Source organism: Malania oleifera, chromosome 6, assembly GCF_029873635.1.
Source record: "Malania oleifera isolate guangnan ecotype guangnan chromosome 6, ASM2987363v1, whole genome shotgun sequence".
NCBI classification, from domain to species: Eukaryota; Viridiplantae; Streptophyta; class Magnoliopsida; order Santalales; family Ximeniaceae; genus Malania; species Malania oleifera.
In genome coordinates, this window is record NC_080422.1 from 35,236,621 (window position 1) to 35,249,247 (window position 12,627).

Consider the following 12,627-nt stretch of genomic DNA (forward strand, 5'->3'; position numbering starts at 1 on the left):
GAATTTCAGGCAAGATGAAGGGCTTTGATTATGGGCTTCTTGAGGGATTCAATGGTGATTGTGACAGTGAGGTCTGGTGAAGAATCTGATGAAGATACTCTTTTCTGGTGATGAGAACTTCTTCTGCAGCAAGACTTTGGAGCAACAGCAGCAGCATGTTTTTCTGTCTTTTTTTCCCTCTCTCTCTCTCTCTCTCTCTCTCTCTCTCTCTCTTGTGGGTGTGTTTTCTGTAAGTTCTTTTATATTGCAGGTTGGCAGCAATAATTTTCTTTTCCTCTTTCTATCTATGCTTCTGTTGTTGTCTCCCCTGTCAGACAGACAACACTGACTTTTCTTTCTGCTGATGGCTTGGGTAGAAGATTGTGACAGGGCCATGATTGGTGGTGGCAATGGAGGATTTGTGGATGCAATGAGAGATGCTCCAATACCAATTGATGTAGGATAGCAAAGGAGAAAGCTAAGATATGGAAAAATGGATAGACATAGATTAGAGAGAGCATAGGTAGAGAAGAGAAAATAAATAGAGGAGAGGAGAATAGAAAGAGAGCAGGGAAGAAGTGGATGAAGGAAGAAGCAGGAGAGCGATAACCAGATCAATGACTCCTTACATTCATAAGCCTATATTTATAGGCAGCTAACCCAAAGAGGAAAATAAAGAATTACAAAATGAACTGAAATCAATTAAAATAACAATAAGTCCCAAAATAACTAAAAATATCCAAAACAACCTTAAATTAATTGAAATTCCTAAAATATCCATATTGCCCAAAATAAAGAAAAGTTCTTAATTGTTACACCCCACCTAGTGGTTCCCACTTAACAAGTCAGGATGGACTACAGAAAAATCTGAATTTTCAAGCCCAAAGCAGATATTAATAATCGAAGGAAATTCTTCTGAGAATAATGTAGTGAGGTACTAAATAAAGGAGAAATCTGGTTAATAGTTTTGTAATACACTTCCAAAAATCAATGAAAGTCCAACCAATTTAATCAAAAGAGTCCCAACAAGTCAGTGTATTCAAAGAACAATGACCACCAGTTGAACAATATAAAACTGGAAATACTGCAGCTTGATCCCTCTACTGGTACTAGGAGTGGAAGGGTAACTAAACACAACCTACTTTGCAAATAGTAAATGATTGGAATGACGTGATGCTCAATCAATAGATGATAAAGGGAACAAGAGGTACCATATGCTTATAAAATATAATTTTTATAAAACTCTGTTGTCATCCCAGAATACCAAATTTAATCTCATCATCAGCAGACAAAATTCAAATATCACATATAGCATAATATTCTCAGATCAATATACAAAATAATAATTTGAGTACAAAACCTAGTGGACTCCCAAATTTCCAGATTAACAGAAACAGAATGTAACATACGGAGTCAGAGTCATACGCGTGTAGATACGAGAAATTATTAGATACACCAAGTGTATAAACTGTATCTAATATGATTTTGCCATGTGTATGTATTTAACTAAATTAAGTAGTTTTTTCTACACATGGCAAAATCATGTTAGATCCGGTGTATACACCCAGAGTATCTAATATTTGTTCTGTAGATAGGGCCCAAAATCAGAACATCAGGTATATTAGAAAAATTGGTGGGACACAACAAGCTGGTTCTCGCCCTCCACAATCTTAGCAGCAGGTCAAATAGTCAGGTCTATCCTGTAAACATTATATAATTACAGAAATAACAATTTTCTAGAAATATTGTAGTTCTTGTCAGTTTTCCAGTCTAACATTTAATTACAAAGTGATAACTAATATAAGTGTAACATTTAAAAGTAAAATTTCAAATAATTTGCATGACTCAATTTTTTTGAATTCATAAAATAGAAATAATTTCATAAAAATAACTCTATTATCCGCTCACAGTGAGAAACAAAAGGTCAGAGCTATGGGGTACTGCTTGTCCTGGGATCACCAGTTGAAAAACTATCTGCACCTAATGATGGATTAGAAAATCTGTGTGTCAGGACAAGTTGTGTGCATGTATGCGTACTGCAGATGTTTTTTTTATTGTTGTTGTTGTTATTAGTATTACTATTCTTATTTAGTTGTTCAAAAATATTTTCCTGAAGTCCTTGATGTTAAAACATAAATTCTGTCTTGTCCTTGGACCATAAAGTTAAATTTTTACTTTGCTATTATTGAAATAAAAATGATGGCCCCTTAGTATGCATAAAAGTCTAAAATATGATACTCTATATTAGATAATAACCTGTTTACATTATTAACAAACAAAAATATCTCAATTTGAGAAAAAATATATTTCATATTATTATCATTATTTTGACAATAGAAACTCTTGTTTTAAAATGAAATCTATTAATTATTTTGTATAAATTAAATATGTTATTTTAATTTTTCAAGGACATTAAAACAATAAATCTGATCGATAAACACCCGTGTTAAAATCAAATCTATTTATTATTTTATGTAAATTAAATATGTTATTTTAATTTTTCAAGGACACAAACAATAAATCTGATAAGAAAAACTCTGCTACATGATTTTTACTTAACTAAAATTAAATATAATCTCCCATTTTTTTGTGATATTATTAGAATAGTATAAATGAAACAATAAGCTTGATTACCTTAGACATGCTTTAAGACTTACAATTAGCTATTCAACCAAAAATAAAAATAATTCTATAAAATAAGTTTTATATACTTACCTTGCTGGATGTAAGGAATTTCTAGGGTTTGATCTCCACATTTTGAAACTCATGGTTAGAAGCAAAAATAGAGAATTTTGGTAATGGGGTGTGCGTGACTGTAGGGGGGGGGGGGGGGCGGGGGTTTGCATGCGTGCTATTGTGGGGCACCCACTATAACAACACAACAAAACCAAGCTTAAGTCCCATTAGGTGGGGTCGGCTACATGAATCCTTTTCCGTCAATTTATGCGATCATGGACAATTTCTTTCGACAAATTCAGGGCTATTAAATCCTTACTACCTCATTCCAAGTTATTTTAGGCCTGCCCCCACCCCTTCCACTACCCCTCACATTAACCAACTCACTCTTCCTCATTGGCGCATTATGTACCCTATGTTAAAGTGCCCAAATCATCTGAGTTGTCCCTCCCTTATCTTATCTTCTATAGGAGCTGTGCCTAACTACGAATATGTTCATTTTTTAATTTATCTTTCAATGTTATACCATTCATCCATCTAAGGATTCTCGTCTTGGCAACTTACACTTTTTGGATAGATTGTTTATTTGTTGCCCAACATTCTGATCCATATAGCATAACTGGTCTTATAGTCGTCCTATAAAACTTTGCTTTTAATTTTAAGGGTATTCTACGATCACAAAATACACTTGAAGCACTTCTCCATTTTACCCAACGTGCTTTAACTCTATGCATCACATCCTCTTCAATTTCTCCTTTAACTTGCATAATAGATCCAACGTATTGAAATCTATAAGTGCTATTTATTTCTATATCATCAAGTTTAACTTTCTCTCCAATATTCCTCCTACTATTATTGAAATTACATTTATTGTATTATGTCTTATTTCTACTTATCCTAAAGCCTCTAGATTCTAAAGCTTCTCTCCATAATTCTAACATAGCCTCTACTCCTCCCTTAGTTTCATCAATCAATACAATATCATCTGCAAACAACATACACCATGGAACCTCATTTTAGATACTCCCAGTCAATTGATCCATCGCTAAAGCAAAAAGATAAGTGCTTAAAGTAGATCCTTGATGTACACCTATTGTGATTGGAAATTCTCTAGTCTCTCCACCTATAGTCCTTACACTAGTCATTACTCCATCGTACATATCCTTAATGACATTAGTGTACCTACTACATATACCTTCTATTTTTTTTTCTAAAACTCACCCTAGAACTTCCCTAGGTACCCTATCATTTGCTTTATCTAAATCAATAAATACCATATGCAAATTCCTATTCTTTTCCTTTAACCTTTCCATTAATCTTCTTAAAATATATAAAGCTTCCATAGTAGATCTCCCAGGCATAAAACCAAATTGATTTTTTGAGACCTTTGTTTCTAGCATTAACCTTTCTTCAATTATCCTTTCCGACGCTTTCATCGTATGACTCATTAGTTTAATTTCACGATGGTTGTTAGTTATTACAACTTTGAATATCTCCTTTATTTATGTATATAGATATTAAAGTGCTTTTCCTCCATTCATCTGACATTTTCTTAGTTTTTATAATTGTGTTAAATAAATTAGTTAACCATATAATTCAATTATTATCTAAGCATTTCCAAACTTCAATTGAGATGTTATCCGGTCCTATAAATTTTCCATTTTTTATCATTTTTAGTGCAAACTTAACTTTGTTAACTCAAATCTTGAGAATAAATCTCATGTTAATAGTCTTTTCCTCATTTGTCAATTTTAAGTTTAAACCTTCTGTTTGGCTTTCATTAAATAGCTAACTAAAGTAACTTTTTCATCTTTCTTTTATGTCTTCTTCCTTAACCAAGACAATATCAGCCTCACTTTTTATACATTTTACATTACGTAAGTTCTTACTTTTTCTTTTTCTAGTTCTAGCAAGTTTAAATATATCTCTTTCTCGTTCTTTTGTATCTTATCTATCATACAAATTATTAAATGATCTATGTTTAGCTTCACTAATGACCTTTTTTGTATCTTTTCTCGCCTCTTTATACTTTTTAAAGTTATCCATGTTTCTACATTTTTGCTATGTTTTATACCAAATTCTTTTTGCCTTTACGGCTTTTTGAACATCTTGATCCCACCACCAACTTTCTTTGCTATTCGAGAGTCTTCCTCTTGAGTCTTGACTCACCTAAAATCTCTTTCGTTGTTTTTTTTAATAGGGCTAGCTATCCTACTCCAAAGAGTGTGTGTCTACACCATCCTCTATAGTCCAATTACCATATTTGATCATTTTATCTTTAAATTTTATTATATTTTCTCTCTTTAGGTTCCACCATCTAGTTCTCTTACACTGATGTATTTTATCCTTTTTATTCCATTTTTTAATACATATATGTAATACTAAAACTCTATATTGTGTGGTTAAGCTTTCACTTGGAATAACTTTACAATCCTTACATGATAAACGATTTATCCTCGTAGTTAAGAAAAAAATCTATTTGATTTTTATTTTGTCCACTTTTGAAGGTTATTAAGCGTTCTTCTTTCTTCTTAAAGTAAGTATTCATTGTAATAAAATCGTATGACATCGCAAGTCTAAGATCATCTCTCTAGGTTCATTTTTTACTCCATATCCATATCCTCCATGTATCATCTCGTAACCTTTATTATCCCTTCCAATTTGTCCATTTAGATCTGCTCCTATGAATATTTTCTCAGTCCCTGATATGCCTTGTATGATACTATCCATATCTTCCCAAAATTGTCTCTTAAGATTTTCTGAGAAGTCTACTTGAGGAGCATAAGAAATAATGATATTTATTATCTCTTGGCCTAGTACTATCTTGATTTTTATAATTCCATCCCTTACTTTATTTATATCTACAACACTATATTCCTACCCCATTCTTATGTTTTTCTTTTCCAGTGTACCAAAGTTTAAATCTTGATTTATCAATTGCTCTAGCTTTCTCCCCTACCTATTTAGTTTCTTGAAGACAAATTATATTAATTTTTCTTTTAATCATCATGTCCACAATTTCCATGCTTTTACTCGTAAGTGTCCCTATATTTCAAGTTGGTAATCTGATCCTAATATCCTGAACTAACTTCTTTACCCGCCCACGTCTAGAATGATGCTGGAACTCTCGCATATTTGACAACGTACCTGGATGCTGACACGTCGCGTCGCTTCGAGCCGATGATTTAGCCTAATCTTGCCCACTTTTCGCTACACTTGAGTGGTATAAATGCAACACATCGCTCGTAAGGGATGCCCCAACAAATATTCAATAAGGATATCATATCATAGTGATTTGACACATTTTATGCTGGTTGTCAGCTACCTAATGGAACTCTCCTCCTTTACCCGGGCTTGGGACCGGCTATGTGTGAAAAGATTAGGACATTAACTGCTTCACAAGCGGAGTTTAAAAAGATAAGGACCTTCCTTAATGTTTCAAAAATTCCATTGACCTTCCCTAAGGCTTCAAGAATTCGAGGAACCTCCTTTGAGGTTTGCCAAAAAGACACAAACTCCCCTTGTATTTTGCAAAAGAAACAAGTGTTTTTAAGGGGATGTTTGTGTATTTTTTCCAAACCTTAGGAGAGGTATGTGTCATTTTTTTAAACCTCAAAGGAGGTCTCTGAAAGAAGAAACGATTGAAAAATATTTTCTTCATTATTTTGTTCATATGTACAATCCAATATACAATACGATTACCTACTCTAAACAAGGAAACAATTTCCTACTGAATAATATCAAATCCCCCATAATTACCTACTTTCCTAATTCGTATTTTATTTACAAAGATATTCGGGATTGATATTTTAACACTCCCCCTCAAGTTGGATCATAAATATTAATCATCTCCAACTTGCTAATAAGATCATCAAAGCTCTGTCGTCCCAACCCTTTAGTGAGGATATCTGCAGTTTGTTCCTTGGTTGGTACATAAGTCATACATATAATTCCTTCTTCAATTTTTTCTTTGATGAAGTGCCTGTTTACCTCCACATGTTTAGTCCTGTCCTGTTCAATTGGATTAAGAGAGATGCTAATAGCTGCCTTATTGTCACTGTAGAGTTTGATAGGAAGGTTCACCAGTACTCGTAATTCCTCCAATAGTTTTCGTAACCACAATCCTTCACAAATCCCTTGAGCGACTGTCCTAAATTCAGCTTCAGCACTACTACGAGCCACCCCATTCTGTTTTTTGCTTCTCCAAGTTACGAGATTTCCCCAGACGAATGTACAATATCTTGTGGTGGACCTTCTATCTTCCACTGATCCTGCCCATTCTGCATCTATAAAGATCTCTACTTCCTTGCTTTCACATTTCTTAAAGAAGAGTCCTCTTCCTGGGGATCTCTTGAGATATCTAAGGATCTTGTATACAGCATCTAAGTGAACTTTCTTTGGTGAATGCATGTGTTGACTTACTACACTGACTGCAAATGCAATATCTGGTCTAGTATGTGATAGGTAGATCAGCTTGCCAACCAATCTTTGATCTCTCTCCTTTTCTACTAGTTTTCCACAATCTTCAACCCCTTTACTGTTTCTATCGGGGTTTCGCTGGGTTTGCACCCTAGCATGCCAGTTTCAACTAGGAGGTCGGTAACATACTTTTGCTGAGAAACACTAATTCCCTTTTTCGTTCTTGCCACTTCCATGCCCAAAAAATACCGCATCTGTCCCAAGTCTTTAACTTCAAATTCAGTAGCCAGAACCTTCTTCAATCTCTCCATTTCTACTATATCATCACCAGTAAGGATTATATCATCAACATACACTATTAGAATTGTTCTCTTACCTCCTTCAGACTGTTGGAAGAATAGTGTATGGTCTGATTGCCCTTGTCGATACCCTTGATTCTTTAGTACTTTTGTGAATCTGTCGAACCACGCTCTAGGAGATTGTTTGAGGCCATATAACAATTTCTTTAGTTTACACACTCCGTTTTCTTCACTTGTTCTACTGAATCCTGGTGGTATAGTCATGTAAACTTCATTTTCTAATTCTCCATTTAAGAAAGCATTTTTAATATCAAGTTGTTGTAGTGGCCAATCTTTGTATTAAGTTTGTCACTGGTGCAAATGTCTCAGTATAGTCAATGCCGTAGGTCTGTGTAAAGCCTTTTGCAACAAGTCTGGCTTTATATCTTTCAACTGTTCCATCAGATTTACATTTCACGGTGAAGACCCATTTACAACCCACTGGCTTCTTCCCTTTCGGTAGATCTGTCAACTTCTTACATTTCATAGTGAAGACCCATTTACAACCCATTGACTTCTTCCCTTTTGGTAGATTTGTCAACTTTCAAGTTCCATTTTTTTTAAGGGCTCGCATTTCTTCCATGACTGCCTCTCTCCATTCTGATATTTCTAGAGCTTCCTGAATGTTTTTTGGCATTTTCATCCTGTCAAGATTAGAGGCAAACACACGATATCCTGTAGACCAGCTTATATAAGACTTGTATTTTGACCAAGGGTATATAGTACATGACCTGGTTTTTTTTTTTTTTTTTTTTCTGATTGTAATAGGTAAATTGATATCATTAGGTGCAGAATTATCAGAGGAAGACTCAATTACCAGATCAGGATAAGGCAAGGGCTCATGATTATTCGGAGCCATCACCGGTTCCAACGCTCTTGGTGCCTCAGGTATGAGATTCTCCCTCTCCTTTGTTTTCGGCTTTCTTGAGTAAACCAGTATGTCTGCGTTGTTTTGCTCTCCTGCATCTCCCCCTGGGGGTAAGTGTTCAGTTGTGTTTGGCAAATCGGGAAGTAATGCAATGGAAGACTCAATAGATGGGTCAGGGAATGGAGTAACTGGAGTAACCGCTGATTCAGTACTAAAAGGATCAAAGAACCGATCTTCACTCCATTTCTCCCCTTGAAGAGAGGGCTTTGGGCAATAAGGAGTGGTTTCAAAGAAAGTGACATCAAGACTAACGAACAGTCGTTTTGAGACCTGATCATAGCATTTGTAGCCTTTTTGGGTAGGTGAATAACCAAGGAAGACACATTTAACGGCACGAGGATCCAATTTATCGTGATGGTGTGCATGGACATGAACAAAAGCAGTACAACCAAAAATTTTCAGTGGGAGACTGGAAGGGAGTCGAGAGGTAGGAAAGTGTTCCTGAAATTTCTGAAGAGGGATGACAAATGAGAGTGCTCGACTTGGCATTCGATTAATGAGATGCGTGGCTGTTAAGATGACATCGCCCCAAAAATAATGTTTCATGTGGTTAGTAAACATTAATGCCCGGGCTACTTCAAGTATTTGTCTATTTTTTCGTTCAGCAACCCCATTTTGTTTAGGGGTATCCACACAAGAACTTTGATGAACAATCCCGTTATCTTGAAGATAAGTTCCCAGGATGGTATTAAAATATTCCGTACCATTATCAGTACGTAGGATCGGAATATGAGTCTGGAACTGTGTATGAATCATGGTATGAAAATTGATGAAAATGGAGCGGACTTCAGTTTTGTCTTTCAGTAAGTAGACCCAACAAAGACGAGTATGGTCATCGATAAAGGTCACAAACCATTTTGTATTGGTGCGATTTAAGTAACGTGAGGGACCCCATACATCACTGTGAAACATAGCAAATGAGCGAGATGGTTTGTATATGGATGATGGAAAAGAAATACGACGATGTTTAGCAAACTCACATACTTCACATTGAAACTCAGAAGCCATTTTATTTGAACAAAGAGAAGGAAACAAACGTTTTAAATATTGAAAATTGGGATGACCCATCTGTGAATGCCATAACAAGAGTTCACTATTTCTAGAAGTAGATGCAGAATCACAAATTGCAGTATTACATAGTTCACTCAAACTTGCCTTCTCAAAGTAGTAGAGTCCCTCATACGCTTTAGCAGTGCCAATCGTCTTCCCCGATGATAGGTCCTGAAAAACACAATGAGAGGAAACAAATTTAGCGAAACAATTCGAGTCTTTTGTTAATTGACTGATAGATAACAGATTGCACGATAACATGGGGACATGTAAGACCAATTGTAAAGTTAAGGAATCAGATATGCGAATACTTCCTTTTCCAGCAACTGGTGAGAGAGAGCCATCTGCAATTTTTACCCTCAAATTCCTAGCATATGGTGAGTAGGATGAAAAATATTGATAAGACCAAGTCATATGATCGGATGCACCCGAATCAATTATCCATGGACATTTGTAACAAGATGTGGTTTTTAAAGCTGACAGATGATGACCTCGGTGAGCCAGGGAACTAGAGGAAGACTGACCCGATGTTTGCATTGATGAAATCATCTTATATAACTGATCCAACTGTTCAGGACTGAATGCACTGCTGGACGGGGTATTGTTGTTCTCTCCTTGTGATTTTTCAGTTGATCCGTCAGTGCTGGCCTGGTACCCACGATTTTTTTGGTATTTGTCTCGGTTTCCAATTTGCCGGTTTTCCATGAACCTCCCAGCAAGTATTTTTTGAATGACCTGTTTTTCGGCAATGTTCGCACCATATTTTTCCTCTTTGCGGATGTTGACTAGGTCCCCCTGGGCCTTTTAATACAAGAGCTGAGGCATCTGGCCTAGCATGTATGCCATCTAATTTTTGGGCGGATACAGGTATAGGAGGGTCCAGCCCAGCGGATTCATTTTGAGGCCGCAGCATCACCCGCCTCCTATTCTCTTCCCTCTTGACCTCTGCGAAGACTTCTTGGGTTGAAGGGAGAGGTCGTCGGCCAAGGATCCGTCCCCTCACGTCGTCGAGCTCTCGATTCAGGCCGGCAAGAAACTCGAAGACCCTCTCGTTTTCGAGCATTCTTCGGTATCGCTTGCTATCGCCAGAGCACTGCCACTCCTCGTCGATGCTCAGATCGAGCTCCTGCCAGAGATGAGTCATCTCCATGGAATACTCCGTAACACCTCGCTCACTTTGCCTCATCTACCACAATCGGGTGTTGATGTCGAAGATTTGTGTGTAGCTTTCGACATCGGAGTACATCTCACGTACTGCTTCCCAGACTTCCTTTGCCGTCGGCAAGAACAAGTAAATTTTTCCGATTGATGGTTGCATCGAGTTGACGAGCCAAGCCGTGATCATGGAGTTTTCGAACCTCCATCTTTGCAAGGCTACAGTGTCGAAAGGGTTTGGTTTCCTCCGCTCACCGGTAAGATAACCAAGCTTCCCTTTTCCCTTAATCACCAGTTTCATGGACTGAGCCCATTTACGGAAATTTTTTCCGTTTAGTTTTTCCAATGAGAGTGGAGAGACTGTGTTATCTAGTCCATTCGTAACCCCACCGGACGTGACCTCTGAGTCACTGGTGATGTTTCCAGAGGAGGTAGAGCCTCTGCTATTAGCCATTGTTTAGCTAGGTTTAAGAAACCCTAGCTCTGATACCATGAAAGAAGAAACGATTGAAAAATATTTTCTTCATTATTTTGTTCATATGTACAATCCAATATATAATACGATTACCTATTCTAAACAAGGAAACAATTTCCTACTGAATAATATCAAATCCCCCATAATTACCTACTTTCCTAATTCGTATTTTATTTATAAAGATATTCGGGATTGATAGTTTAATAGTGTCTCGAGAATTTTTGAAACCTCAAGGGAGGCCAATTTCGTTTTTCCTAACCTCAGGGGTGGTCAGTGTCTTTTACCCATTTATTTATTTATTTTTTGCATTAATGTTTATAGTATTATTGAATAAACAAATCAGTTTAATTTCATTCCACTACTCATACCAATCTATAAATAAAAAAGTATAAATTAAGTAATTAATTTAATAATTTATTTTCTATTATAATGTAGTCCAAAAATTATTTTATTAATTTATCATTTATTTATTTGTTACATGATTAAAGGCTTCTAACTAATTTGTTTCATTTCAAATTATTTTATTTAATTCTATAAATTCTTAGATTTTTTTTCTAATGATTATTAATTAACAAATGTGTTAACTTGAAGTAATGTAATGAGTTGATAAACAGGATTTATTGTGATGGCATGTGTGGATGCATGCGTTACATTAATTTTAAATTTTAGAGTAGAATATGACAGTCATTTAACACATCGTGTTCATATTGAATAACATATAGTAAAATCTTTATCATCAACATTATTTCAAAGAAATTTATTATTTGTACCATTTAAGAGTTTTTAATCCTTTTTATCACTTGCAAAGTTGAAGGAAAGGACTTTATAGAATGCCTTGAGAGAGGCCAATGCTGTTTCCAATATTGTAGGGAGCATTTGTTCCCTATAAATGGTTTCTCCATAAGTAAATTATCTTCATTGAAAGTAGTATGACCATTTTAAGAGATAAATATGCACATATTGGGGCACTGGTTGTTTTTTCATACACATTACGTTCATGTGCATATGATTTTTGTTTTTCTATTAAATATAGAACTTTAAATTAGAATATTGTATCGCTCTTGTAACTGCAGGTCGTTGGGAGTCCAGCAGTGAGCTGCCATCACTCTATGTGTTCATTAATTGTAGCACACGTGAACTTTCTGTTATAGAGAAGTATGTGGTATGATATCTTTGCATTAAACTTCTCCTGTTCAATTTTTTCATGCTTGACATGCAATTGTATCTATTTTTCTTTGTTCCATCGGAAACCCACACAGGCACACTTGGCCTTCGGCTACACAACGGTAGGTAGCCCACCTCCCATCTGATACTCTTTTGTCATCTCTCCCATGATTTGAACATGAGACCATTAACATGGAAGTATGAAGCTTTAACCAGTAGGATGTTCCCTAAGGGACATAAAATTGTATCTCAACATTTGTATGTGAGTTGTTGCATACTTGAATGATGAGCTGTTAACCACATTGTCACATTTTTTTCTTCTATGAAACCCAAAAAAAAATGTCCTTCGTGGCATGTGTTATCTCTCTCTCCTCTCTCCTTTAGAAGCCCTTGTTTCTTTCCGATTTTTAATTGACCATAATGTTCAGCACGAGAGAAGGTTG

The 12,627-nt window shown here is 35.8% G+C and overlaps 1 protein-coding gene across 8 annotated transcripts in view; it reads left to right on the forward strand.

Moving 5' to 3' along the window:
• LOC131158131 (protein LPA3) overlaps positions 1-12,627 on the forward strand; it is a 62,483-nt gene that overhangs the window by 14,943 nt on the left and 34,913 nt on the right. For 7 of the 8 annotated variants that reach the window (XM_058112762.1, XM_058112761.1, XM_058112758.1 and 4 more), the window contains one exon: positions 12,094-12,182. In XM_058112762.1, the coding sequence (XP_057968745.1) occupies positions 12,094-12,182 (89 nt within the window). The remainder of the gene's footprint in view (positions 1-12,093; positions 12,183-12,627) is intronic. The other variant, XM_058112759.1, reaches the window with a different exon arrangement.